The sequence below is a fragment of the Sarcophilus harrisii genome, chromosome 4, assembly GCF_902635505.1.
Source record: "Sarcophilus harrisii chromosome 4, mSarHar1.11, whole genome shotgun sequence".
Lineage (NCBI taxonomy): Eukaryota > Metazoa > Chordata > Mammalia > Dasyuromorphia > Dasyuridae > Sarcophilus > Sarcophilus harrisii.
Window position 1 is genome coordinate 439,367,257 of NC_045429.1, and position 27,412 is coordinate 439,394,668.

Consider the following 27,412-nt stretch of genomic DNA (forward strand, 5'->3'; position numbering starts at 1 on the left):
TTCTTTGTCCAAAGCTCAGACCCCAAACAGACCCGGCAGGTGGCTAAGACTCTGGAGACCACTCTGGGTAGCTCCTGGGCATCTTTCTCCGCCCCTGGATCTTGTTCTCCAGGGACCCCAGAATCAAGAATCATTCATTCTTTTTAATTTTGTAAAAAAAAAAAAATATTATTTTTATTGATGCCTTTTGATTTCATATCACATTTATTTGCAAATATATTCCTCTCTAGAAATTTAAAGAAACAAGAATGATTCAACAAAACAGACATTTGATCTGATAATGTATGTACTATTTCTCACCCATAGTTCCCCACATCTTCCACCTCTACAGTGAAGGGAGTAAGGTACAGTTTATAAGCTCTTCTCGGGGAACAAGAATAATCATTAAACTGTCCCAAAGGCATCCCTTCCTAGGAGATTCAAACAGTGATGAGTGGGAAGCAAAAGGAAAGTTCCCAGATCTGGAATGGAGACTAATCTGAGGAGGAGACTGAGGAGGGTCACAGAGGTGAAGTACTTGTCCAAAGTCAGCGTATAGGCTTTAAGTGGCAGAGTCGAGATTTGAACTTGGTTCCTTTGGCTCCAAATTGGCACTCTTTCCATTACAATTCTGGCCCTCACCAAGCTTGTCTCCCAGCCTGCGGCAAGTGGGGAGCCCGGGGAAGCCATCTGCTCCAGCTAATTAAGAGCCGGGCTACCCAGGGTAAGAGTAAATGCCAGCTGGCAGGCTAAACAGCTGGCAGCTTGATATTAGATGGCATGAGAAGGCAGACAGGCAGGAGGAGACAGAGCTGGGGTTTCCTCCAAGCTGCCCAGTGTGGAAATCTTGGATTCTTCTCCCTCTTCTCCCTCCGGCCCAAGATGCTGGGATTCATCTTGCTCAGTGAGTCCCTTGGCTCGATTGGCATCTGCTTGTCAGTGGGAGTATGAGGGAAGGAGTGGGCGATGCCGTCACCCAACAGTTGGTCACAGCTGAGGGCTCAGGAAGGGTCCCAAGTGCCCGGCAGCCCTCCTCTGATGGAAAAGGAGGCGAGCACAACGCCTGAGTCTCTCTGCCCCAGAGTGCTACCAGTGTAGCAAGGGCTCCCTGATTTTGAGCCTGCTCCCCACCCTCAAGTGATGCTCCCCAATACCAAAGAGTGATACATTTGGAGCCAGAAGAACTGAGTTAAAATCCTAGTTCCAATAGTTGTCAAGTGACCATAGCCAAGTCATATCTCTGAGCCTGTTTCATGGTGTCATAGGTCATAGGATCATGGATGGAAGGGATCTTAGAAATGACCGTACTTTCCCTATTCAAGAGAAACTGCTTGACAAGATAGAGTCAGAGAAACCTAGGTTCAAAGGTTACCTCAAGAACATTCTAACTGTGGGACTCTGAGCAGTCCACCTCTCCGAGTCTCAGTTTTCTCATCTGTAAACTAGGGATAATCATAGCAACCACATCACCGGGTTGTAGAGAAGATAAAAAATGCATCTAAAAGACTCCGTACATAAATTATCATCACCTGCTTTATCAGGTTGTTGTGAGGAAAGCACTTTGTAAACTGTAATGTCACGTGCAAATGTGCCTGTTCTTGGTTCTTGCAATGTTTCTTTGCTTTAAAAAAAAATCTTCTCTTTGTTCTAGATAGGTGACTTTTAAAAATTTATATATTTATGTAAGTGTGTGTATGTATGATATATATAACATACATATATACGTATATACGTATATACATATATATATATATATATATATATATATATATATATATAAAACTTTCATTTGCAAACATTCATTTCTCTTCCCCCTATGAACCAAATCTTGCAACAGAGAATTTTTTTATTAAAGCTTTTTATTTACAGAGCATATGCATGGGTAATTTTTCCAACATTGACCCTTGCATAACCTTTTGTTGCAAATTTTCCACTCCTTCCCCCCACCCCCTCCCCTAGCTGACAGGTAGTCCCATACATGTTAAATATGTTAAAATACATGTTAGATCCAATATATGTGTGTGTGTGAATATATATATATATATTTATATTTATACAGTTATCTGGTTGCACATGAAAAATCAGATCAAGAAAGAAGAAAAAAAACCAAGAAAGAAAACAAAATGCAAGCAAATAACAACAGAGAGAGTGAGAATGCTATGTTGTGGTCCACACTCTGTTCCCATGGTTCTCTCTCGGTGTAGATGGCTCTCTTCATCACTGCACAAATGCAACTAGTTTGAATCATCTCAATGTTGAAGAGAGCCATGTCTGTCAGAATTGATGATCATATAGTCTACCACAGAGAATTTTTAAAAAGAAAGGAGGGAAATTGACTTAGCAAAACCAATATATTAACTAAGTCTTGACAGCATATATGCAATATTTCTGTTTCCACAATCCCTACCCTTTGCAAAGAAGGGAGAAAAGTGTATTTTTCTCAACTTTTTCCAGGGCTAAGTGTTCTTGTTCATAATTACCCAGCATTCAATTATGTTATTGTTTTCTTTCTATTTAAGTTATTTTAGTCATTGTGTCTTTTGTCCTACTTATTCTGTGTATTTCATTCTTCATCACTTAATAGAAATCTTTCCAAGTTTCTCTAAATTCTTGTGGCTCAGTAATATGCCATCATAGCAGTAAGTTATAGAGGGAAGAAGCAGAAAACTACGATTCAAATCCCAGCCCTAACATTTTTTTTTTACTTTGAACAATTTACTTAACCATTCTGTGCCTCAGTTTCCTCAATTGTAAAATGGAAGAGTTAGATTGGTCACCTTAAGATTTCCTTCCAGTCTCTTGGTCTACGGGCCTGCATACCATGACGCATTTAGCATTTTGCCATTTGACAGGCGACTGCTTTATTCCAGTTCTTTGTTACCACAAATTGCTACTATGGACATTTTCGGTACACGTGGCACCTGCCTTTCCATCTTGGAGCTCCGCAGGGCACATGCCTCACAGTGAGATCTCAGGGTTGAATATTTTGGTATGAATATTTTCATCATTTTTTAGTATCACGTTTTCTCTTTTTTTGTACGCTCCTAAAAATAAGAGCTCTCACACACATGGCAGATGACCTTGTCTCCTACTCAACTGAGAAAATCAAGGCCATCTGATGAGCTCCCTCAAAGCTCCTCTTCTCTATCTGTGTCCTTACACAACCTCCCCTCCCTCCTGTCTCAGATAATAATAGCTAACATTTGTTTAGCATTTACTACAAGCCGGGCATTGTATTAATTATCTCATTTGATCTTCACAACTCTGGGAGGTAGGAGCTATTATTTTTTACAGATAAAAACAGTGAGGCAAACAGAAGTCAAAGGATTTGTCCAGTCACTAGCTAGTGTCGAAAACTGAATTTGAACTCGGATCTTCTTGACTCCAGGCCCGGTGTTCTCTATCCACTGTGCCACTGAGCTGTCCGAGATGAGATAGCTGATCCTTGTCAAAGTTTTCCTTTCTACCCGTACCCTTACTATTTGTCTCCCTCATTACCACTAGAAAGGATGCTAGGTCAGTCAATAAACATTTACTAAGTACCTACCAGGTGCCAATTACATAGTGTTATGGACACAGAAAAAGAGGCAAAAAACAGTTCCTGTCATTGAGGAGTTCACAATTTAATAGGAAAGACAATAAGCAAGCAATTACATATGGAGAAAGAGAGAAAGACAGAGAGAGAGAGAGAGAAAGGAACAGAAAGAGAGAGAAAGGAAGAGACAAAGAGACAGAGAGGAGAGAAGGAGGGAGAGAGTGACAGATACAGAAAGAGATTGAGAGACACAGAGAGAAAGAAAGGAAGAGATAGAGACAAAGAGAGACAGAGAAATAACAGAGACAGAGACACAGAGACAAACAGGCAGAGGTAAGAGCGAGATACATACACACACATACACATACATATATATATCTATATATATATGTATATATGATAAATTGGAAATAATAAAGAAAGGAAAAACACTAGAATTGAGAGGTTGAGAAAGGCTTCCTGTGAAGACGGGATTTTAGTTGGGACCTAAAGGCAGCCAGTGCAGCCAGTAAGTGATGAAGAAGAGAGAGGGCATTCCAGGCACGAGAAAATGCTGGGAATTGAGAAATGGAATGTCTTGTTTGTGGATCAGCCAAGAGGCCCATATCCCTGGCTCAAAGAACACGTGGAAGGGAAGAAGATGGTAGGAAACTAGGAGGGGTTAGGTTCTGAAGGGGCTTTAAATGTCAACCACTTCTATACTTGATCCTGGAAGATAGGAAGCCAGTGCGATTTATTGTGTAGCAGCATGACGTGGTCAAACTTTATGGCTTTGATGGCTGAATAAAACACGGATTGGGGTGGGAAGACAAGGCAGGCAGAGCCATTGGCAGACTATTGCCATAATCCAGGTGTGAGGCGATGAGGATCTGTTCTAGAGCGATGATAGTGTCAGAGGAGAGAAGGGGCACAGATATTTGAGAGAGAATTCAGAGAAAAAATCAGCAGTTTTGGGAGGGGTAGATTGGGAAGGTGAGAGACTGTGAGGACTTGAGGGCGGCTCCTGGATTGAGAGCTCGAGGGACTAGGAGGATAACGTGGTCTTCAACAGCAAGAGGGAAGTTGGTAGAAGAAAGGGCTTAGGGGGAAAGATGAATTTGCTTTGGACATGTTGAGTTTAAAATGTTCTCTGGATCTATAGTGTGAGATGTCTGAAGGGCAGTTGGCCATGGGAGACTCATGGGAGTTCAGCAGATTGAGTAAACTTGAGAATTATCAGCAGAGAGAAGGTATGGGATCTAATCTATGGGAGCTAATGAATTCACCAAGTGAAATAGAATAAAGGGAGAAGAGAAACTGACCAGGACAGAACCCTAGAGGTAAAGGACATGAACTGGATAAGAATCCAGCTCTAAAAGGTAGAAGAAGCAGGAGGGAGGGATGTCCTAAAAACCAAGAGAAAAGGAAGGGTTAAGGGAAAGAGGCTGCAGAGGGGGCGAGGAGAGAGAGAAAAGCCCTTGGATTTGGGAATTAGAGGCCAAATGGTAACTTTGGAGAGGGAAGTTTCGGTTGAATGATGAGCTCAGAATTTGGATTGGAAATGGTTGGGAGAGGAGAGGGAGTGAAGGCACTTTCAAGGACTTTATATCCATAAAGAGCAAAAGGAAATAGAGGATAATAGAGTAGATGGAAGGATCAAGTGGGTTTTGTTTTTTGAGGATAGGGGAGAGATGGGCATGGTTATCAGAAGTGGCAGAGCCGATAAACAGAGAGAGGTTGAAGATATGTGAGAAATTTAAATAATTTCTGGGTTCAAATCCAGTCTGCTACTGAATTATGTGTGTGACCAGGGACAAGTCATTTGACTTGCACTCAGATTCCTTATTTTTAAAGGAGGATATAGGACTATATAACTTTTAACCCTAGATGACATTTATGACCCCCATCCCCTGCCATCTCCCATGGGACCCTGCTACATCTTATTCTCATTCTCTACTGGTTCCTCTCTCTCTGACTCAAGACCCAACCATTTCCCTGATTTCTCCTCCATATCAACTCACTGCATCCACTTCCCTTTCACCCATTTACTCCTCAGCTTCTTTCAATCTCCCTTCTGTCCTTAGTTCTTGATATGAGAATCTCTATAGTAGAAACCCACCGATGACCTCCAACTCAAACCCCAACCCAGTGCCCTTATTTCTGCTCTCAATCTTCTAGAAATTTCATGGAGTTGACAACGTGGCCTACCCCTAACCTTTTTGATGCTCCCGTGCCCAAGCTCTTCCCTTTTTTTTGGCCTCTCTCCTTTCCATAGAAGGAAGACATGGAGGCTGTCCCTGGCTACTTGTCCTTGCACCAATCTGCAGAGAGCTTGACGCTCAAGTGGACCCCCAACCAGCTCATGAATGGAACTCTGGGAGACTCCGAGCTGGAGAAGAGGTGAGGGGGTAGGATCCAATGGAAACTCTTCTGGGCTCTCCGGGGCCCTGGCCGTGGGGGTGTTTCACCACGCCAGGCTGCTAGATCTGGGATTTGGAGGCACTGACAATAGCAGCAACAAAAGGCTGGTTGAAATTGCTTCTTGGCCAGTGGAGTTGAGCAGGTGGCGAGATGGAAGGACAGAATGGGTAGGATCAGGGACAGTAACACCCAGCTTGTTCCCTTCCAGCGTGTACTGGGACTATGCCCTGATCGTGCCCTTCAGCCAGATTGTCTGCATCCACTGCCACCAGCAACGTAAGCCGAGTCCCTCCCCTCGGGTCCCCAGGCACAGGAGCAAAGAAAGGGAAACTCACTTTGCAAATCCCTCTGATTTCCCAGGGTCCTTAGAGTCTCATTCCCTCACCCTCCAGGCCCCGTTGTTAGGTCAGGAGAAGTGCTGGCTGGGAGCTGGCAGTTTCTAGGGCCAATCCTCTGACTTACCATAGACTTGGTTTTCCAACTTGGACTCTGGGCCCTGGGAACATGGCCCAGCTCAGCGGGTGAGCCGTTCATTCAGTTCAGAAGAGCCCTTCCTTGGGGTCTCCTAGCCTTTGCCCATTTTTCCTGTCCCTTCTTTCAGAGAATGGTGGAACACTAGTGCTGGTGAGCCAGGACGGTATCCAGAGGCCCCCTTTGCACTTCCCTCAGGGGGGCCACCTCCTGTCCTTCTTGTCCTGCCTGGAGAATGGGCTTCTGCCCCGAGGACAACTAGAGCCACCACTGTGGTCCCAGCAGGGAAAGGTATATCTCTAGAGCCTGGGTGGCAGGCCATTGGTGGGAGATCTCCATCTTAGCCCCTGCCCGATTTCCTCGCTTCCCTTCTCCTTCACTGAATTTGGGTCAGGGATGCTGCGGGAGAGGGATGGGTCCATCCTGGCCCACCAAACAGGAAGCCCGTGCTCAAGGGCAGGGGCTTCTGACTACCGGCCCTGTTCTCCTGCCACAGGGGAAGGTCTTCCCCAGGCTGCGGAAGCGGAACAGCTCCATGCGGCCTATGGATCTGGAGGAGACGGTGATGGATGAAAGTCGGGCCACCGACTACGTGTTCCGGATCATCTACCCGGGCCACAAGCACGAGCACAGTAAGTGCCCTGCCCCCACTAGTGGTGGGGAGGGGGAGACGAGCCCCCTCCAGCAGAGCCGGCTAGGACAGAGGGCTGAGCTGGAGCACGGTGCTGAGGAACGATTGCCTGGATGATCCACATGGAGCTTTCTGCCCCCCGGTGGTGCTTTGTGCCCAGGGCCTCCTCTCAGCCATTTCTGCCCTGTCTTCTGCTCTTCGGATTGGCTTTTTTAGAACATGGGCACCACCTACAGCCAGCCAGGCTCAGAGGTTCATGGGTCTAGAGATGAGAGACCTCATGGATCACTGAAGGCCCTCATTTTGTAGAGGAGGAACCTGGAACTCAGAGGTGGAGAGACCTCAGGGCCTACAGTTAGTAAGTAGCAGGCCCAGAATTGTGGTTCAGCTCCTCCAACCAGACTCACAATGCCCATCTGTATGTCAGAAAACGGACCTATGGCAGGACTGGAAAAGGAGGCTGAGAATACAGAATTTCTCATTCCTTCCAATGCCCAGCTCCTTCCACCCCTGCATGCTTGGTGCCCGTCTCTGGTGGTTTCAACCTTCCGAGCACTTTTGGGGTCCAGCCTTGCCTTTCTCCCCTGTCTCTTTGGTGGCCAATGAGAGCTTTCCTGTTACAGTGGTCAGGGGCCAGTAAACTTGGCCTTTTGTTGGGCTGGGGGGATAAGGATGGGAAGAAGGAAATTGCCACAAGGATCCAAGACCGGAGAACTTCCACTTTCCTGCCAATCTCTGCACTCAGAGGATTATGGGTATAGGGGGTATGTTTTGAGACTTTGACCAGAGAGAGACCCCAGTGACTTGAATATTCAGAGTTATTGCTTCTGCTGCTCCTGATCTGAGCAGATTTGTTTTCTCATCTCGACTCACCAACCTTGCAGATAAAAATCAAATCATTTGTTACTCACCAACCCAGCCCTGTAGGATCCCTTAATCTATATCATGCAAAGGGAATAAGCTACACAGCTAACTTTCAGCTCCTTGGGAGCAAATGAGAATCACAGTAGCTCATGATTCTAGGATCTTTTAAGGTTTACAGAGCCCATAAGACAACTAGTAGTAATAGTAGTAGTAGTAGTAGTGGTAGTAGTAGTTGTAGTAGTAGTAGTTGTAGTAGTTGTAGAAGAGTAGTAGTAATAATAATAGTAATAGTAATAGTAATAGTAATAGTAATAGTAATAGTAATAGAATAGTAGTAGTAGTAGTAGTGATAGTAATAGTAGTAATTAGCTTTTACATAATGCTTTAAGCATTTTTCAAATGGTATTTCCATTGATCCTCACAACAACTGTAGGAGATAGGTGTTGTCATTATCTCTATTTTTAAAAAGAGGAAACTGAGGCTGGGAGAGGTTAAATGACTGACCCAGACTTATATAACTAATGAGTATCTGAGATAAGATTTGAAATCAGGTCTTCCTGATGTTAAGTCCATCGCTCTTTCCACGATAATACAAATAGCATTATCCCTATTTTACAGAAGAGGAAACTGAAGCTTAAGGAGGTTGCCCAGGGTCACTCAGAGAGCGAGTGTTGGCAGGATCTAAACCCAGATTAACTAACCCCAAGGTCAAATGTGCTTGCCAAGATGTAGGGGGAAGGATAGCCCAGGGTGGAGGATGAGAAAGTGAGATCCTCTTCAGAAAGCACATTTTGCTTGCAGGCCTGGAATTTAAATTTGGGCAATAGATGCGGTATATTATCCAGATGTCTTTGCTCCCCCTGTTCTCTATCTTCTAGTCCTGTTCCAGAGCTTGGGCCAGGCTCCCAAGGAGCCCTGATAAGACCCGTATGGTTAGCTAAAGTCGCTGGTGGAGATCGGAGCCATATTGTATTTGTCTGGGGATTTCAGTCCTCCGGGCATTCTCGACTCAGTGCAACCCTAACAGCTCAAGAGTTGGCAGTATGATTGATATTCTAGCTCCCAGCTAGCCTTCCAGCACACAGCTACACATCTAGATTGCTTAGACTGGGGCTCGCCTCCCCTATGCCATCCCCATCTCCAGTTTCGTAGCCTAAGCTGTCAAGACTTCGATTCTTTTTTGCATTGTACCTGGACGGAGAGGGCCTCCCCATCAAAGCTGGGCCTTCCCTCCCCACAAAACATAAGTCAGTGAGTGAACTCCCTCCCATCTCCTCCTCCTCCTCCTCCCCCTCAGTGGGGGTGTGGGAGAAGCCCATCCTCTGGAGCCCCTCCCTGCCAGGCCCTCACAAGCCTCTCTCACTATTCTCTTTGAGCAGTCACTATTAACTACCACCACTTAGCTGCCAGCCGCGCGGCCTCGGTGGACGATGATGAGGAAGAGGAGGATAGACTACACGCGATGCTGTCAATGATCTGCTCGCGGAACCTCACAGCTCCCAATCTGATGAAAGGTTTTTATCCCGCGTCCCTCCCTGTCCTCCTCCCCCCTGCCCTGATTCTCCCTTTCCACCGGGTCCACTGGCCACGACCTGCAGGGACTCATGCAACAGTGCTGGCATTATTGGACTCCCTGAGAGTCAGGCAGAGGGAGGCTGTGAGAAGGACACACGGCAGGAAGGAAGGGTAGATGGGACCAGCAATCAGAGAGAGCAGTCAGAAGGAGAGGGATGGCTGAGCGCCGAGCCAGGCGGCTCCCAGTGGCTCACCGTCTGCACCGGGAAAGGGACTGGGCCTGGCCCTGGGAGGAAGATGAGCACAGAGGTAGAGATCCCAAATCTCGAGCCAGAAGCCACCTCAGAGGCCAGTTAGTTTCCCCCCTTCCTTTTATAGAGAAGGAAACTGAGACCCCAGAAAGGGAAAGACTCCACTTAGTCACTGGATCAAGTCTCAGAACTTCAAGTTCAGCCTTCAGAGTTTAAAAGCCTATTTAGATTTCCAGTCCATTTCTTTGTTTGGGGCCAAGATGATGGCAGCTGCGATTTAGTCCTTTCCTCCATGTCCCCTCGTGCAAGCCAGGACTTCTCTGTGCCTTTACCTGGTCACTAATGGGGAGGTCACCTTGCCTGAGGGTCTCATTTGACAGTGGAAGTGGGATTCACTGAAGGCCACTTAGGTGACATCATGGGATCGGAGACTTGAAGCTGGAAGAGACAATGAGAATTGTTAGTCCCATTGCCTCATTTTACAGATGAGGAAACTGAGGCCCCTGGAGGAAACATGGCCTATCAGATGATAGATTTCAAGCTGGAAGGGACTTTGGAGGTCAGATGGTTCAAGGGTCAAACGATAACTAGGGAAGGATTCTCTGAAGGTAGATCCCTAACAGTGGGACAGCCAGTAAGGAGCCCAGGGAGCCATGGGAGGCAGCATGCTGGTCTTCTTGTATTCCTTTGTGCCCGGCCTCCAACACACACACACACACACACACACACACACACACACACACAGTATATGCATACACACGCATATATACACAGAAGCACATGCTTACACATGCATATGCACCCAGCCACACACCCATGCATGTACAAACACACCCACACATGCATTCACACAGAGAAACACATGAATTCTTATACAGCCACCCATACACACATAGGCACAAGCACATGTATATGCACACATATAGGACACACACACATGCACATACATCTACACACATGTACAGGGCACATGCAAGCATGTGTGCTTGCCATGCATGTACTCACATAGATACACAAGCACATACACACACACCCATACACACATAGACACAAGCACGCATATATACATGTGCATACACACATAGATGAACACTCCTTAAAACCGCTGAGCTTCTGCCCTTGTAGATTTCAGACCTTTCACCAGAGCTTTGGGAATCTCTCGCTCATTCACGCTGAGTTAACCCACCAGTCAATAAGCATTTATTATGCACTTGCTGTGTGAAGCAGCATGACAGAAGGGATAGAGCTGGTCTTAAAGCCAGGAAGACTTGGGTTCCGTCCTGCTTCTGAAGTGTATTTAGCTGCGTGATTCGGCCTAGTCTCGTAACCTCTAAGACTCTAAGACTCAGACTCTCTCGGCCACCAGAGGAGCTATCTGCATTGGTAGAGGATATATCTCCATGGGAGAGCACCACGCTGATGAAATCACAGATCAGCTTTTTTTCAAAAAATGGGAAACTGACAAAAATGAAGCTGTCCCTGCCCTTAGAGAGCATATATTCCACAGGGGAGAGACAACATGTACACATGAAAAGAAAAAATATGCAATATGACACATACATTGTATATTAATAGAGTATAGTTAATAGAAGTATGTAATATGCTATAGATATACTATAAAATGTTTAATACAATAATGGAATCCATAATACATACAATATGCAAGATACAGTGTATATAATGATGATATACAATATATAATATGTAAGGTATGTTATATATTAATATAACTGTGTAATATATATGGTATATGGCATATGTATAGTATATATAACACAATAATATACAATAGATGTAATATGCAAGATATGTATATTAATATAATATACTATATAATATAATGTATATTGCATGATAATGTAACAGTTAATATAATTATGTAATATCTAGTATATATAACATACAATGTATATTGTAAAGTAACATGACACAGTTGTGTAATATACAATACATGCAACTTGCAAGATACATTGTATATTAATATCGAATTAATACAGTTACATAATATACAATGTATGTTGTAAGGTAACATGACACAATTGGGTAATATACAATACATGCAACCTACAAGATACATCGTATATTAATATAGAATTAATACAATTACATGATATACAGTGTATGTTGTAAAGACACAATTGTGTAATATACAATACATGCAACCTACAAGATACATTGTATATTAATATAGAATTAATACAATTACATGATATACAGTGTATGTTGTAAAGTAACATGACACAATTGTGTAATATACAATACATGCAACTTGTATATTAATATCAAATTAATACAGTTACATAATATACAATGTATGTTGTAAGGTAACATGACACAATTGTGTAATATACAATACATGCAACTTGCAAGATACATTGTATATTAATATCAAATTAATACAGTTACATAATATACAATGTATGTTGTAAGGTAACATGACACAATTGTGTAATATACAATACATGCAACCTACAAGATACATCGTATATTAATATAGAATTAATACAATTACATGATATACAGTGTATGTTGTAAAGTAACATGACACAATTGTGTAATATACAATACATGTAACCTACAAGATACATTGTATATTAATATAGACTTACTACAATTACATAATAGACTATATATAATATACAATATATAGTATAATAATACAGTGAATGCAATAATGTAATCTACAATATATGTAACATAATACAAGGTAACTGGAGGCATTAGTAACTAGGAAAGTTGGTGTAGAAGGTAGCACTGGAGCTGAATCTTGCAGGGAGTGAGGGATTCTGGAGTTGGGGCTGAGGAGGAGAGGATTGATTGGACACTCTGTGCCAGGCACTGTGCTAAGCAATTTACAAATATGATCTCATTAACTCTGGGAGTTAGGGGTTATCATTATCCCCATTTTATAGTTAAAAAAAAGAACTGAGGCAGAAAGAGAGTGAATGACTCAACCAGGATCATATAGCTAATAAGTCTTTGAGGACACATTTGAACTCAGGTCCTCCTGACTTCAGACCCAGTGCCGGAGCACTTGGGTGCCTCCAGGAAAGCTGATAATCGCTAGAGATCACGGGATCATAGATTTCCAGGTGAAGGAGGCGTTAGATAGAAAGCGACCAGTCCACCCTCTTCGCTTCAGTTGAGAAATTGAGACTCAGAGAGATTTAACTCAGGATCACATGGGTAATGAATATTGGAGCTGGATTAGAATACAGGGCCCTGACTCTCGGGCAGTTCCCTTCCCTCATTGCTGACTCCCTTTCCCTACATCCCCAGAGCTCAGTCTATGGTGAAGGCTCTGCAGGGCCTCTCCAGTCCCACCCCTACCCTGTGCCATTTTCTGCCTTAATTCCTTGGCCCTGGGCCAGGCCTCCTGAGACCTCCTCCCTGGCCTGAGACTTAGATCCAGTCTTGCCTCCCCTCCCCCTCCCTTCCCTTCTACTTGTCTTTTTTTTTTTTTTTTTTTTTTTTTTAAGAGGAGATTGTGATTCCAATGGTGTTGGCAAGGCCCCCAGTGAGGAAATAATTTTTTACCAAAGCAGATCCTGCTCCTTGGCTGCCTCTGGCAGTCACCTGGAGACACCAAGGATAGAAGTAAGTGACTTGGCTAGGGTCACACAACCAGTACAGGTCAGATTGGGACCAAAGACTCAGAGATCAGCAGGTTGGAGGACATCAGAGGCCATGTAGTTAGACTAAGGGCCGGTTAGAGGCAGCTGGACATGAAGTGGAGGACACTCAAAGCCCGGAGCCAGGGGGGACCCAGGTTCAAATCCAGCCTCTGACATGTACTGGCTGTATGATCTTGGACAAATCACTTAACTGCTATTTGCTTCAGTTTCCTCATCTGTAAAATGGGGATTATAATAGCACCTAACCCTCAGGGTTGTTGTGAGGATCAAATGAGATAATTATAAAGCGCTTAGCACAGTGTCGGGCACATAGTAGGCTCTTTGAAAATGTTATTGTAAAGGCCATTGATCTGTACTTCTAGGGGTGTAGGAGATTCTTAAATAAGAGAACTCCCTCCCCTCACACCGTTCCTCCCAACTCTTCTGATAGGGAGCTAAAAGAAGCAGGAAAGCAGCACTAAGTGGCTAACAGAGACCCATTTCTGATGGTAACTTATTTATCGGCAGTTCTGCAAAGTAGATAAAGAATTCACTCCTGCCTGAACATCATTCCCTGTGACCTTAGCTCTCTGGGTCTCAGTTTCCTCATCTGTAAATTGGGGAGGTTGGACTAGAAGGCTCCTAAGGTCCTTTGAGCTTCAGAGCCAAGATCCTGTGACTAAGTGCCACTTCTGATCCATGTTGGCCATGTGGTCCTGGGCTAAGCATTCATCCACTCAATGTTCTAGGACACCCTTTTAGCTGATCAGCTACAGAGAAGGCAGAAGGGGAGATCTCGGGTCCTGTCTCTGTCTCCTCACTGCCCCCCACCCCCCAGCTAGATTTCTTTTTAGGTCCTGGGCCTGTGAGTTAGTCGGCGCTTACCTTCAGAGGCTCTGTTGGGCTCCCCTTACCCTCTGAGGCTGGCTGATCCTGAAGACATGGAGTGAGTTCCAGGTGCTGGGTCACCTCTTTTTGCTTAATCTAAGAACCCCAGGGATCTGTTGTGTAGCCAGAGCTCCCGGCTGGTCTTGATTAAGAGGCAGCAGGGCTTTGCAAAGAGCTTAGAGGAGGCTCCTCCTTAGCAAGAGAAAGGGGACCATGAGGGTGGAGGTTGAGGGCAAGGTCCCTGCAGATCCCCGGCTGTAAGAAGCTTTTAAAGAGCAGATCCCTTGCCTAGGGGGACCCTAGCCTTTGAGCTGGGAGTTCCCAGGCCAGCCTGCTCTCAGGAAGCGCTAGGGACTCGGAGCCGTGGGTGACAGGACGTTTGTCCTTTACATCCACATGTGCGCCGTACATTTCGTACCTCTGCACCCCCGCCTCTTGGGCACGGGGGGCCAGCTGCTGGGCTAGGCCACAGGGGACCAGGGAGGAGGGGGTTGGCACCAGAGAGCGAGGGGTCCCCAACATATTCCTTTGCGGTCCACAATGACAACACTGTTGTGTCCCATTGGCTAGCCTTTGCTTCTGAGTTCTGCAACATGCTTGACTTTGGTGCATGTGGATAAAGTGGCGGGGGCCAGAGCTCCCTTCCCCTCCCCTCTCCCCACCTCCAGCCCTGGTCTCTCCTTCCCTCCTTCCCGCTGCCGAGCCCCGAGAGCAGAGATGCTATTCACACTAATTCGAGGCCTTTCATTCGGACTTCTGGGGGCTGTGGGGTTCGACCATCCTCAGAGCTTTTGTCTCCAACTTTTCCTCGTCCTTGGAGGAGGAAGCCAAATCTGACAGAGCCAACCCTCTGCCCCTAAGCCGGCCCTGAGAGTCTAGGTCCTCCTGAGCCCGAGTTCTGTGCCCTGGGTGGATTCAGAAAATATAACCAGACGGGACGGTTACTTGCTGGCTTGCTCAGCCCCTTCCTGGAGAATTAAGGTGAAGAGCATTTTCCCATGAGACTTTTGGTGGGTGGCCCCACTGCTTGGGCATGATTTTATTCTGGGTACTGTCCTCCCCTACCTGCCCTGCCTGTGACCCTGCTTCCTGCTGTCCCACTGGCTGGCCAGTTAGCCGGGCTCCGCTCCTGTCTGTCAAGGGCCTGCTTCCTGCTGCAGAGTGCATGAGTTGGACTCGGCCCTTACTCACTCTTCCCCATGTCTACGTCCCCTTTCGTTATATCGACTTCTCTTTGGGGGGGACAGTTTGCACCCCCTTGAACCCTCACACCCGATCTAGAACTGCAGCTCATCCTCGCCAAATCCACTCCCTTAAGTTGCCTCCTAATAGAGTCGAAGGGCCAGCTGTTGGGGGGCAGGAAACAGCTTTGCCATCTCAGACCCTCCAAGCTTCTCCCACCAAAGGCCCCAGGAGCTCATGAGCAGCTCCCCTCCCAACCAGGGATCTGAGACTAAGCCATAATGCATTCACTCTGTCCTGTGATCTACAGAGCCTGAATGACATATTAGATAATTGGGTGATTAATACCAATATTATGAATTATAACAACAGTGGTTTGCATTTATATCAAGCTTTAAGGCTTGACCCACAAAGCACTGTGCATGTTATCTCATTTGATCCTCTCACCAATCCCATATAGTTGGTGTTATTATCCCCACTTTACAGATGTGGAAACTGAGGCTGACATTCAATGACTTGCCCAGAATCCCATAACTAATAAGTAGCTAATAATTTGAACTCGGGTTTCTCTCATTCCAAGCCCAGCACTCTAGCCACCTGCTTTCTAGAATCAGAATTGACAGGGACCTTGGGGGCCAGCTAGTCCAACATGGATTGACCAGGATTATCCGCTCTAGGACATCCTTGACATGAGATGCTCCCGTCATCACTTGAAGACTTCCAGGGATAGGGAGGACCTACTTTCTAGAGGCTGGGCAACTCGCAGCCGTGGATGGGGCCCCTTCTTTCAGCTGTGCCCCATCACACAAATCTTTCTTCTCTTCCCTTCTCCTCTTTCCTTCCCTTTTCTTTTCATCTACCCTTTTGTTCCCTTTCCTTTCTTTGCTCTTTCTCCTCCAACTAATGGGACTATAAGTGGTGCCCCATCCCTCCCCCCCACTACCATGAACCTAGAAGGAAAGCTTTAAGGGTGACATGTATCCCAGGCACTGGTATCTAAGTCTGCTCTCTATTAATAAATATACTTCTATTAAGCCATAATATTACGTGCTAAGCTCATAGTAAGTTCAGGGGGCTATAAAAGAGACCAAAGACAATCCCTGCCCTCAGAGAGCCTACAGCCTAATGGGAGAGACAACCCACAAATAAATATAGACAAAGTAAACTAAATAGAGGATAAATAAGAATTAGTTAACATAGGAAAGGCATTGGAAGTAAGAGGGGTTGAGGAAGGCTTCCTGTAGAAGGCAGGATTTTACTGGGGACTTAAAGGAAGCTGCGGAGATCAGTAATCAGAGAAGGGAGAGCACTCCAGGCTCAAGGGACAGTCTGGAGCTGAGACGATGGAGTGTCTTTTTCACAGAAGGGCCAGGAGTTCAGTATGGATGGATGGCTGAAAAGGTGGGACGGAGGAAGGGCTTTGAATACCAAATGGAGCATTTTGCATTTGATTTGAGAGGTGAGACGGTGTTCATCGAATGAAGAATGCCATGGTTGGGGGACTTTTGCTTTAGGAAGCTCATTTTAGCGGCCAAATGGAGAATGGAGTGGATGAGGCAGACAGAGCCACCAGTAGGCTAGTGCATGAGGCAGTTGGGAAATGGCGGAAGTGCAGCCCCACAGGTGGCCGCCCTTCCGGTGGTCTTAAGGGCTTTGTCTGCCTGGAGTTTTCCAGATTAAAAAGGCCAATGAAACAGTTAACAAGCACTAGTCAGTGTTTGCTCTATACCAGGCACTGTGCTAATCGCTAAAGCTACAAAAGCAGAAATGACCCCATCCCTGCCCTCAAAAGGCTTATGTTCTGCCCCACGAGACAACTTCTACCCATTTACAGAATGTTAGGAAGGAGATAGGGACTGGACCTATGACCGGCAGAGGGAATTCCCAGGTGAGGAAACTCCCATCCTCTTGCAATATCTAAGAGATGTCTAGTGTCCCGAGAGGGTCCCACGGCCCCCTCAGAGATGGGACCCAGGTCTTCCTGGTTCCTCAGAGCTCTCATTCACTAAACCTCACTCAGTGTCTACAAATACGACATGGATCTAAAGTGAATGTGACACGGCTTTGGGAAGCAGGGCCCCGGCTACTGGGAGGATTGAGGCTTCATGCACAAGATTGTCACATTTATATAGTGCCTACTGTTTGCGAGGCACTGTGCCAAGCGCTTTACAAACACTCTCATTTGATCCTCACAGCAACCCTGGGAGGCAATGCTATTATGATCTTCATTTTACAGATGAGGACACTGAGGCAAACAGAGATTATAGGACTTGGCTAGAGTCACACAGCTAATCTGAGGTTGACTATGAACTTTTCCTGACTCCAGGCCCAGTGCTCCATCCATCTCGGTGCCTCTGCTAACCAAACAGTGGCCCAAAGACAGCTTCCAAATCATGGGAAGGTGTCTCCTTTTTGCTCTCCAGCCCCAAGACCTTGGAAATCCCTACAAAAGAGACACGGCCTCGGCTTCTAGGGTTAGGCTAGGAGGTGATGGAGAGAGCCTTCCTTCCTTCTTTAGGGCAGGTTACATTAGCCAACCTTCATCATGGCAAGCTAACATGAGCTGCAAAGCCAGTGACAGATGAGGGTCAGGGAAGAGACCTTGTCCCATTGAGTGGCAGGAAAATTAGAGTGTTCTGGTCTCCTCCTTCAATTCAATTCTAGTCCAGGAGTTTTAGTTTTAGATTGAATCTGCAATTTCGTTGCCAATGAGGAAACTCCCTCTGCCAATGCAGATAATCTCTCAATTTATAGTCTTTGAGAGTTTCCTGGGGGGCCCAGACAAATTGTGCCTTGCCCAGGGTCACCTGAAAATTGGTTCATCTCTGAGGCAAGACTTGAATCCAAGTCCTCCTGATTCAGAGCCCGGCTCTCTCCACAGACTGAGAGGGACCAGACATTCTCCGGAGGCCGGGTCACCAAGTCTTTTTAGGGTCTAACTTCCCTCTCTACTCGTCCACCTCTTGGAGAGTGGAACCCAAAGGGATAAGTGGATGTGTTTCTGTCCTTTCCTGTCTCTCTCTGCCAGAGTACTTAATCCTATCAAAAGAGCACAGGCAAAATAGGAGAGCCTCTGTTTTTACCTTTCCTGCCTCCTACAGAGATTCCCCCGTCCCCTCCCTGAGGCCTTCAGCCTTCTGCTAAGTGCTGAATCTGAGCTGCAGCCCCAGGCAACTAGGCCTGGCACAGCCCGGGGTGCTGTGCCCACAGCACTGACCGTCACTCGTTCCCTTGTCCTAGATGCTGGGGACATGATTGAGATGCAAGGCTTCGGGCCAAGCCCGCCAGCCTGGCAGTTCGAGCCTCCAATTGGCCGAAGCTCCTGTCTCTCCTGTTCTATCCGAGGTTCGCCCTATGACCCACCCAACTACTGCAACTGTGCCCAGGACAGGTGAGTGGGACCTCCGCTGGAAGTCAGCTGAACCTCTGGGGGGGGCTGAGAAAAAATAGAAATATGGGGGTGGGGGGCAGGTGGGAAACCAAGGAACTTCAAATCTTCATCTAGATGTCCTTTCCTCTGTGTGCCTCCTTAAATGGCTTTCTGTGAATTTGTGTGTGCTTCTGAGCAGCTGAGAGCATGTGCCCATTTCTGTCTCGTTGTCTTTGTGCTTCTCCCAATGTGACCAGTCAGTGAATGTGTGATGAGCACCTACTATGTGCAAAGCATGAGGTAAGACATTGTGCTTCTCACAGGCCCTATGAAAGCTTGCACCTTGCACATAGGAAGCTAATAAACATTTGTGGAATTGCCTTGTGTCACTTTCTGAAATTTTGTAATCTCCATGATAAACTCAATAATATCAGCAACAACGTATATTAAAAGCCTTAAATGCCATCATCATTCTTCAAATGTGTACATTAACTGTAAGCAAACAGCACAAATGTATTTTTACTCTAGAGTCCTTTCTGATTTCCTTTTTCGTTTGTGGCTTTGTTTTTATTTTCATTATCTGAAAAGTACACAGCGGGTAGTTATTAACCATAACGTTGCTTGCCAGGAGTCTGGAAGTGGATTTGCGTTGTCAGTTGGGTTTATTTGCTTTTGGAATATGAAACATCAAAGTCCCTTTGGTAGCCAGTTCAGATTAGAATATGATGCAATCACGGAACCTCTTCAGAAGAGTTAGCTGGTCTGGCCAACACTTGAACGAGATTCCTCTTTACAACATCCCTGACAAGGACGTCAAGGAGACAACTTCTGTCCGTTTACAGAATGTTAGGAAGGAGATAGGGACTGGACCTGTGACCGGCAGAGGGAATTCCCAGGCGAGGAAACTCCCATCCTCTCCACAATATCTAAGCGAAGTCTCCTGACAAAGGGATTATCATGGATAATCTTTGCTTAAAGGATCCCAATAAGGATAAATCCCGCTACCTTCCGATGCAGTCCATCGGCTTTGGGATAGCTCTAAATATTAGGAAATTTGAAGTCCGTTTCACTAACCCAGAAAGCAGATAGTTCTCAGACTTAAGGTTAGAAATTCCTTGTCGTTACTATTTAATTCAATATGGGAATTGTGTGCCCTGTGGGCAGTATATTTCTTAGACCCCCTTCCCCCAAAATGAGTTCAAACGTGTCTGTTGTATTGGATATGTCAGACATTTCATTTACACTCAAGATCTTTTTTAGGCTTTCTAAAAGACTCTAAACCCAAACAAAAACTAAGGAAAGGAGGCAAAATTCTCCATTCTCCTAGTGCTCATTCTTGTTTTTATTATTACATATGTCTGCAGAAAAAAATGCTGATTTGGGGGGCAGCTAGGTGGTGCAGTGGATAGAGCACCATCCTTGAAGTCAGGAGAATCTGAGTTCAAATCTGGTCTTAGACACTTAACACTTCCTAGCTGTGTGACCCTGGGCAAGTCACTTAACCCCAATTGCCTCAGGAAAAAAAATGCTGATTTTTGCCATCTGTTCTGGCCAAGTGAGGAGCAGTGTAGGGTAGTGGATAGAAAACTGGCCTCCCAATGAGGAATATGTAGGTTTAAACCCATCTCTGGCAACTGTTCAAGACCAGAAAATGAAGAGACAGTGTCCGTTTGCATCGATGTAAGTTTTTTCTTTCTGTCCACCTCCTTACCAGGAACTCCCTATTCTGTTGAAATCACAGCTTCCATTAAAAAAATTTGATTTGCTAAGGTCCTACACTGACGTCAAACTTAGATTTGTCTTCACCACTTCTATCCATTGCCCCTCTGGGGCTTCACATTTTAATCCCTTGGTCTTGCTGCAGCCTTCCTAATATCTGAAGGCACTTATCCTCTTCCCCCTTAGTTTCCTCTTATCCAAGGAAAATATTTTTCATTCTATATCATACATTTAGAGCTAAGGAGACTTTTAGATTTATTTATTTTGCGAATGAGGAAATTGAGGTCCAAATAAAATTTTTTAAACTTTCCCAAAGTTTAGGGTAGGTAGTAGAAATCAAATCCAATTCTCATCCTCTAAATTCAGCCCTTTTTCTACTACATAATTATTATACCCATTTTACAGGTGAAGAAAGCAAGGCTTAAAAAGATGGTGACTTTGGGGAAGCTAAGTGGCACAGTAGTTAGAGTGCTGACCCTGAAGTCAGGAGGACCTGAGTTCCAATCTGGCCTCAGACACTTAACACTTCCTAGCTGTGTAACCTTGGGCAAGTCACTTAACCCCAACTGCCTCAGGAAAAAAAGAAAAAGATGGTGACTTGCTTGAGATCATCAAATGAGTTAGCCAGGGACGTAGAACGGAAACTCCCTGAACTCTGGCACAACCCTCTTCACCCCACTGCACCCTACTAGTGTCTCTGTGTCTGTCTCCATGTTTATTTCCTTGTGGCTGTGGACGTCTCTGTGTGTGATTCCAGTCTGTCCCTCTGTTTGTGTTTCCCTGCACTTCCGCTGCTAAACCTCCCCTGTATTCAGCCAGGAGAGCTAAGGTATGGCCGCCATACCCAGTAGCATATTCACGGCTGTGCCTTGAGTGCTCGCAGCTAGATCTCCATAAACCTCAGACCTTTCTATACTGACCCATGGGATTATAGACCAGAATCCATCCTGCTGTCTGGAGCCTCTGTTGAACCTCCCTGTAAGCACATCCTGAACCCAAGTTCAAGGCCAAGAACCCCAGTGCCAGCATATAGAACAAGCTTACTAACTCCTTATCGATTGATGGATCCACTTATTGCCCAAGGGCACCCTCCCCTGGTGACCAGGCCATGAGGATTAGGCTGGGAAGCTGAAATGGTTTTCTTGGCTGGTAATAGAATTTCTAACGAGAGAGAAGGGAACCGACTCTTCCTCAGATGTTGGGCAAAGGTATAAGAACAAGAACCAGACTCCCTGGGTCTCAAGAGAATTAGAAAAAAGGATTCTGGGAGGTCACTCACCTTAATTGGGCACCAGGGGAGAGAGACCACGCTCTTGGAAGTTCTTCAAGGCAGCCCTCCCTCTCAGGGTCTTAACAAGGTGAGCCGAGGAGTCTATATCTTGATTTCCCAGAATTGACCTTTCAGGGCTTAAGAGATCTAGTTCCACCCTCACTTTATACAGAGGAGCCAGCCGAGACCCAGAGAAGTGAGTGGCTTAAAGTCACACGACAAGGAGATGGAAGAGGTGGGAGAGGCCGAGGGAAGTGCGTCAGCCAGGGGGCCCCCGACCAGACAAAGCTCAGGTGGTAGCCCCCACAGGGGCAGAAGCAGACCTGCCTCCTGCCTCCAAAGCCTGGAGTCCTCTCCATGGCTCCGCAGTCTCTCCCCGAGGCTTACATGGGAGGAGGAGGAGGGGTTTGCCGGCTGTGGCAGCTGGTCTCCGGGTCTGTGACCACTGGCCGGTGGCCCTCTCTTCCACAGGATGCCCCTGAGACTGCTGTGTGAGAATATGAAGAGGCAGATCATGTCCCGGGCCTTCTATGGATGTGAGTGAGATGGAGGGGGAGAAGGGAGGCGGCTCCTGAGAAACACTGTCCCCCCCTCCTCTCCGTGGCACCGACCTACCCACAGGAGTCGATTTTAAGTCTCCTGCCTCCCCTCCGTCTCCCCCTCAGGGCTGGCATACTGCCGACACCTGTCCACTGTCAGGACCCACCTTTCGGCCCTGGTCCATCATAATATCATCCCGCCTGACCGGCCCCCGGGAGCTTCCGGAGGGCTCACCAAGGATGTGTGGAGCAAGTACCAGAAAGATAAGAAGGTTTGGGAAGGATTCTGGGTGGGGAGGGGGACCGGGGAGGGTGGGGGTGTCGTGCCCAGGAGATGAGGGTAAGAGGACAACTCCCAGTCTGGGAGAATGGCCAGGACAGAATGGGGTCTTCTATGGGAAAGAGAGGGGAGACTGCAGGGTGAAGAGTATTCCTTAATCACCTGATCATCAACGGACCTCGGTCTGTAATGATGGCACCCCTGCCTCCATCCCAGCAGACCTCTGAAATAAGCACTCCATTTTTAGGTCCATTCTACAGATAAGCAAAACTGAGGCACACAGATGAATTGTTCACTAACACAACTAGGATGTTCAGGAACCAGGCTCTGAATCCTAATCTTCTGAGAAGTCCAGTGCTCTGGCTGGGTACCTTTTCTTAAGAGAAATGACCTTAATTCTAATTTCAATTCTGCCACTAATTCTGTGTGCCTGTGGATTACTTGTTTCCCTCTCCCTGGCTTGTAATTCTATGGGGACCTGCTGGGTCCTGATGAGAGTGAGGCTGTGTGGAGGGAGCCCCTGAGCTTCAGGGTGTCCAAGGAGGGACCTTGGGTTTCTTCCACTTCTGTGGGTACAACCCCACCCAGAGCTTGTCTGCCCAAGGGGGAGTGAAGGAGGATCTGGCCAGGAGATAGAGATCCCCTCTGTCCTGCCCACTCACTAAATAGATGGAACCTGCTGACAAGGAAGGAATCAGGGGCTCTGTGGAGTCTCCTCTTTTCCCTCTCATCCTCTCTCCTTTCCTTTCTTCCCTCTCTTCTTTTCTTCCCTTTCTTTCCATCCTTTCTTTTCTCCTCTTCTCTCCCTCTATGCTACCTTCCTTCCTTCCCTCCTTCCTTCTCCTTTCCTTTCCCTACCTTTTCTCTTCTCACATCCCTTCCTCTTTTCTCTTTTTTCTTTTTTCCTCTTCTCCTTTCTTCTCACTTCTTCCTCTTTACTTTCCCTGCCCTTCCTTCCTCCTCTCTCACATCCCTTCTTTTTCTCCTTTTTCCTTTTTTCCTCTTCTCCTTTCTTCTCACTTTTTATTTATTTTTCCCTCTCTCTCCTTTCCCTGACACTCAGAACTACAAGGAGCTGGAGCTTCTGAGGAGAGTGTACTATGGGGGTGTGGAACATGAGATCCGAAAAGACGTCTGGCCTTTCCTGCTGGGACACTACAAGTTCGGCATGAGCAAGAAGGAGATGGAGCAGGTGAAGGAACATGGTGGCCAGGGTCACAAAGGGCTCCCCAATCAGACAAGCTCAGGGCTCACTCCCCCAGATGGCGTCCGGCAGCCTCCCAGCAAAGTCTGCCAAAGTAAAAGAAGTAGAGCAGCCCCAGGTCTGCTTCTGTCTGGGCCATCTTGTGCTAGTCCTCTCTCCAGATCTAAGCCCTACAATCTCTTTAGTTGGATGATTCCTGTACCTGGGGCCTCCCCGGTCCTACTCTTTCCCAAACTGCTCATCCTGGGAGAGGCAGATTTGGGTATGGGCCTGGTCCCCAGCTGGGGAGGGCAGAAGCTTATTCCAGGGAAAGGAGGTCTCATCGTAACCCAGGCTATTCCCCAAGTACAGGTGGATGAGGCTGTGGCAGCCCGATACCAGCGGGTCCTGGCGGAGTGGAAGGCCTGTGAGGTGGTAGTCCGGCAGCGGGAGCGGGAAGCCCACCCAGCCACGCTCACCAAATTCTCCTCAGGCAGCAGCATCGACAGCCACGTCCAGCGCCTCATTCACCGAGACTCCACCATCAGCAATGATGTGAGTCCTGGGAGCGGCAGAGGAACAGGGAACTGGGGGGTCAGGGCTGGAGGAAGGGACGGATTGGGCAGGGACCTTAATGGCAGCCACAGCGGTCATCCATAGCTCGTGTCAACTCTGGAAGAGGTCTGGCTTCCCATTCCTGGTCTTTGAACCGTGACAATAATGAGGCATCAGACAAGTTTCTATTTCATTATTTAGTTTTGAAGAGTTTTTAAGGCACCCACTATGTGCCAGGCACTGGACTAAGTCCAAAGAGCTTATATTCTAATGGGGAAGGACGCCACAAAGGAGGAACTAGCAGCTGGAGGAAGGTACTACCTATGAGGTGGAATAATTTGTAAATTTATTTGCTTTTAATACACATTGATTTATGATCATGTTGAGAGAGAAAAATCAGAGCAAAAAGGAAAAACCAGGGGAAAGATTAAAAAAAAGCAGAAAAAAGAAATATAAACATAGCATTTGTTGATTTATATTCTTTTTCTGGACACAGATGGCATTTTCTGTCCAAAGTCTATTGGGATAAGGTCAGGTCTATTTGCTTTTTTGTTTTGTTTTGCTTTTCATTTGGGATTAAGTGATCTTACCCACCTAAAGTGTGTTTGAGGGCAGATTTGAACTCAGGTTCTCTTGACTTTCAAGACCAATGTGATACCTAGCTGTCCCAAGGTGGCATAATTTGGAAATGGCCAGGAAATGACAAAGACCTGATTCTGGTCAAGATAAAGAAGCAGCTCACTTATCAATCTTCAAATTTAAAAAAAAAAAACACACACGTTTTCCCCATTACACGTAAAAACAGTTTCTAATGTTTATTATTTTAAATCATGGGTTCCAAATTGTCTCTCTCCCTGACCCCAGCTTCAATGAGAAGGCAAGCAGTTTGATAAAAGTTACACCTGTGCAATCTATTAGTTATCTTATAAGAGAAAATACAGGATACAGGATAAAAGAAAGTACAGGATATCAGTTCTTTCTCTAGAGGTGGAGAACATTTCTCATCATGGATCCTTCAGAATTGTCTTAGATCTTAGAAGTGCTGAGAATCACTAAGTTATTCCCAGTTGATCTGATACACTCTTGCTGTTACTGTATACAGTGTTCTCTTGGTTCTCTCACTTCACTCTACATGAGTTCGTGTGAATCTTTCCAGTTTTTCTGAAATCGTCCTGTTTGTCATTTTGTTTGGCACAATAGCATTCAGTCATTTTCCAATTGATGGGCATCCCCATTCAATTTCCAATTCTTTGCCACTATAAATATTTGGATACATATAAGTCTGTTTCTTTTTTTAAATCGCTTTGGGTTACAGACCTAGTGGTAGTACTGCTGGGTCAAAGGATGTGCACAGTTTTATTTCCCTTTGGGCATAGTTACAAATTGTTCTCCAGAATGGTTGGATCAGTCCACAACTCCACTAACAGGAAACTAGTGCCTCAGTTCTGCTGCGTCCCCTCCAACATTTGTCATTTTCCTTTTCTGTCATATTAGCCTACTGAGAAGTGTAAAAGGGTACCCCAAAGTTCTTTTAATTTGCATTCCTATAATCAATTCTGATTGAGGGCATTTCCCTCCATACAACCGGAGATAGTTTTGATCTTTTCTTTCAAAAAGAGCCTGTTCAGATCTTTTGATGATTCATCAATTGGGGGATGATTCTTTTCTTATCCTCCTCCCTTTCTATTTCCCTGTATGTTAAGATAGATTTTTATTCCTAACTGAATGTGTATATGTTATTTCCTCTTTAAGCCAATTCTGATGAAAAGAAAGTTTAAGCATTGCCTACCCTCCCCCATCTTCCCCTATACTCTAAAAGCTTTTTCCTGAGGGCCTATTTTATGTGAGATAATTTATTCCATATTCTCTTTCTCTCTCTCTCTCTCTCTCTCTCTCTCTCTCTCCCCAACCTTTTCCCTTCTCCCAGTGCATCCTTCCTCCTGATCCCCCCATTATAGTCAATTCACCCTCATGTCCTCTGTTTATATAGAATCTTTCTAATTGCCCTAATACTGTTAAAGTTCCTAGGAGTTAATAACTATCATCTTCTTATGTAGACATGTAAAGAGTTTAACCTTATTGAATCCTTTCTGATTTCCCTTTCCTGTTTACCTTTTTCTGCTTCTATTGAATCTTGTATTTGAAAGTCAAATTTTCTATTCAACTTTAGTCTTTTCATCAGAAATACTTGAAAGTCCTCTATTTCATTAAATAACTATTTTTCCCCTGAAGGATTTTATAGCTGTCCCTTCCACATCATGGAGGTTAGGGATGTAGCACTTTCTCAACCTGGAAAATCCACATAAAAAAAATTTTTTTTTGTATCAGAAAAGAAGTCTGATTTTTTTCTGGGGTATTTCTAGTACTATATAGTACCTTATTGTACAATTTGGGTTAAGTACTTGGTCATTGGCTCTGTGCTGCCTATTGATCTTCACGTATCGCCTGTGGCGTCCACAAAACTCCCCCCAAATTATCACTTAATTTCTCATGCAGTGCATCCACTACAATGGGGAAAGTTGTGATGTGGAAGGTATTACTACGAAGAATTACCTCCCAACAACATTGAATACTGAGACCAATTCACATTTATTTGTCTTTGAAGTTTGCCATGTAGCTGTTTAGACTTTGTTGTCTTCTTCTGAGTTTGTATTTTGACCTTCCCTGTCACTATACTAATTTTTTATGGTCAGGTTCTTTTTTGTTGTTTTTTGCTCATTTTTCGCACTTTTTTTTTTTTAACTTTAAATTTTATTTTAAAGTTGGACTCTAAAAAACTGTCCCAAGCTTCAGGATTTTTGTGCTGCTATTTTCACACCTAATTCTGGGGGAGCTATAGGTTTTCAGTTCTTGTAAGGTGGTATGGTCTAAGGAGAAATGTGGTCACTGCTATTTTGAACTATATTCTGGTCTGTGAGCAACCACAAGTGGTCTTTTCTATAGTTCCAGGGTTCCCTACAACAGGTCTTCACTCCCCTGAGTCCCAAGCTGCTGTGTGCTAGGGCTCTTCATTATTACCCTAAAAATGCAACCCAGAACCACATATGCAACAGGGTCCCACCTCAAGTGCTAACAAAAAGTCCCCTGTAATCTCCTTCTGACCACTCGTCCAACCTCCTTCTTGTCTGTGGGCTGAGAGCTTCAGAAGATGCTCTCCCTGACTCAG

At 45.6% G+C, this 27,412-nt stretch overlaps 1 protein-coding gene across 2 annotated transcripts in view; it reads left to right on the forward strand.

Annotated features, from left to right (window-relative positions):
- The window catches only part of SGSM2 (small G protein signaling modulator 2), a 68,822-nt gene that overhangs the window by 26,505 nt on the left and 14,905 nt on the right, over positions 1 to 27,412 (forward strand). Inside the window, exons 8-17 of one of the 2 annotated variants that reach the window (XM_031967803.1) lie at positions 5,769 to 5,893; positions 6,123 to 6,190; positions 6,516 to 6,676; positions 6,882 to 7,017; positions 9,260 to 9,394; positions 18,571 to 18,721; positions 22,161 to 22,225; positions 22,355 to 22,500; positions 23,572 to 23,700; positions 24,064 to 24,246. In XM_031967803.1, the coding sequence (XP_031823663.1) occupies positions 5,769 to 5,893; positions 6,123 to 6,190; positions 6,516 to 6,676; positions 6,882 to 7,017; positions 9,260 to 9,394; positions 18,571 to 18,721; positions 22,161 to 22,225; positions 22,355 to 22,500; positions 23,572 to 23,700; positions 24,064 to 24,246 (1,299 nt within the window). The remainder of the gene's footprint in view (positions 1 to 5,768; positions 5,894 to 6,122; positions 6,191 to 6,515; positions 6,677 to 6,881; positions 7,018 to 9,259; positions 9,395 to 18,570; positions 18,722 to 22,160; positions 22,226 to 22,354; positions 22,501 to 23,571; positions 23,701 to 24,063; positions 24,247 to 27,412) is intronic. The other variant, XM_031967804.1, reaches the window with a different exon arrangement.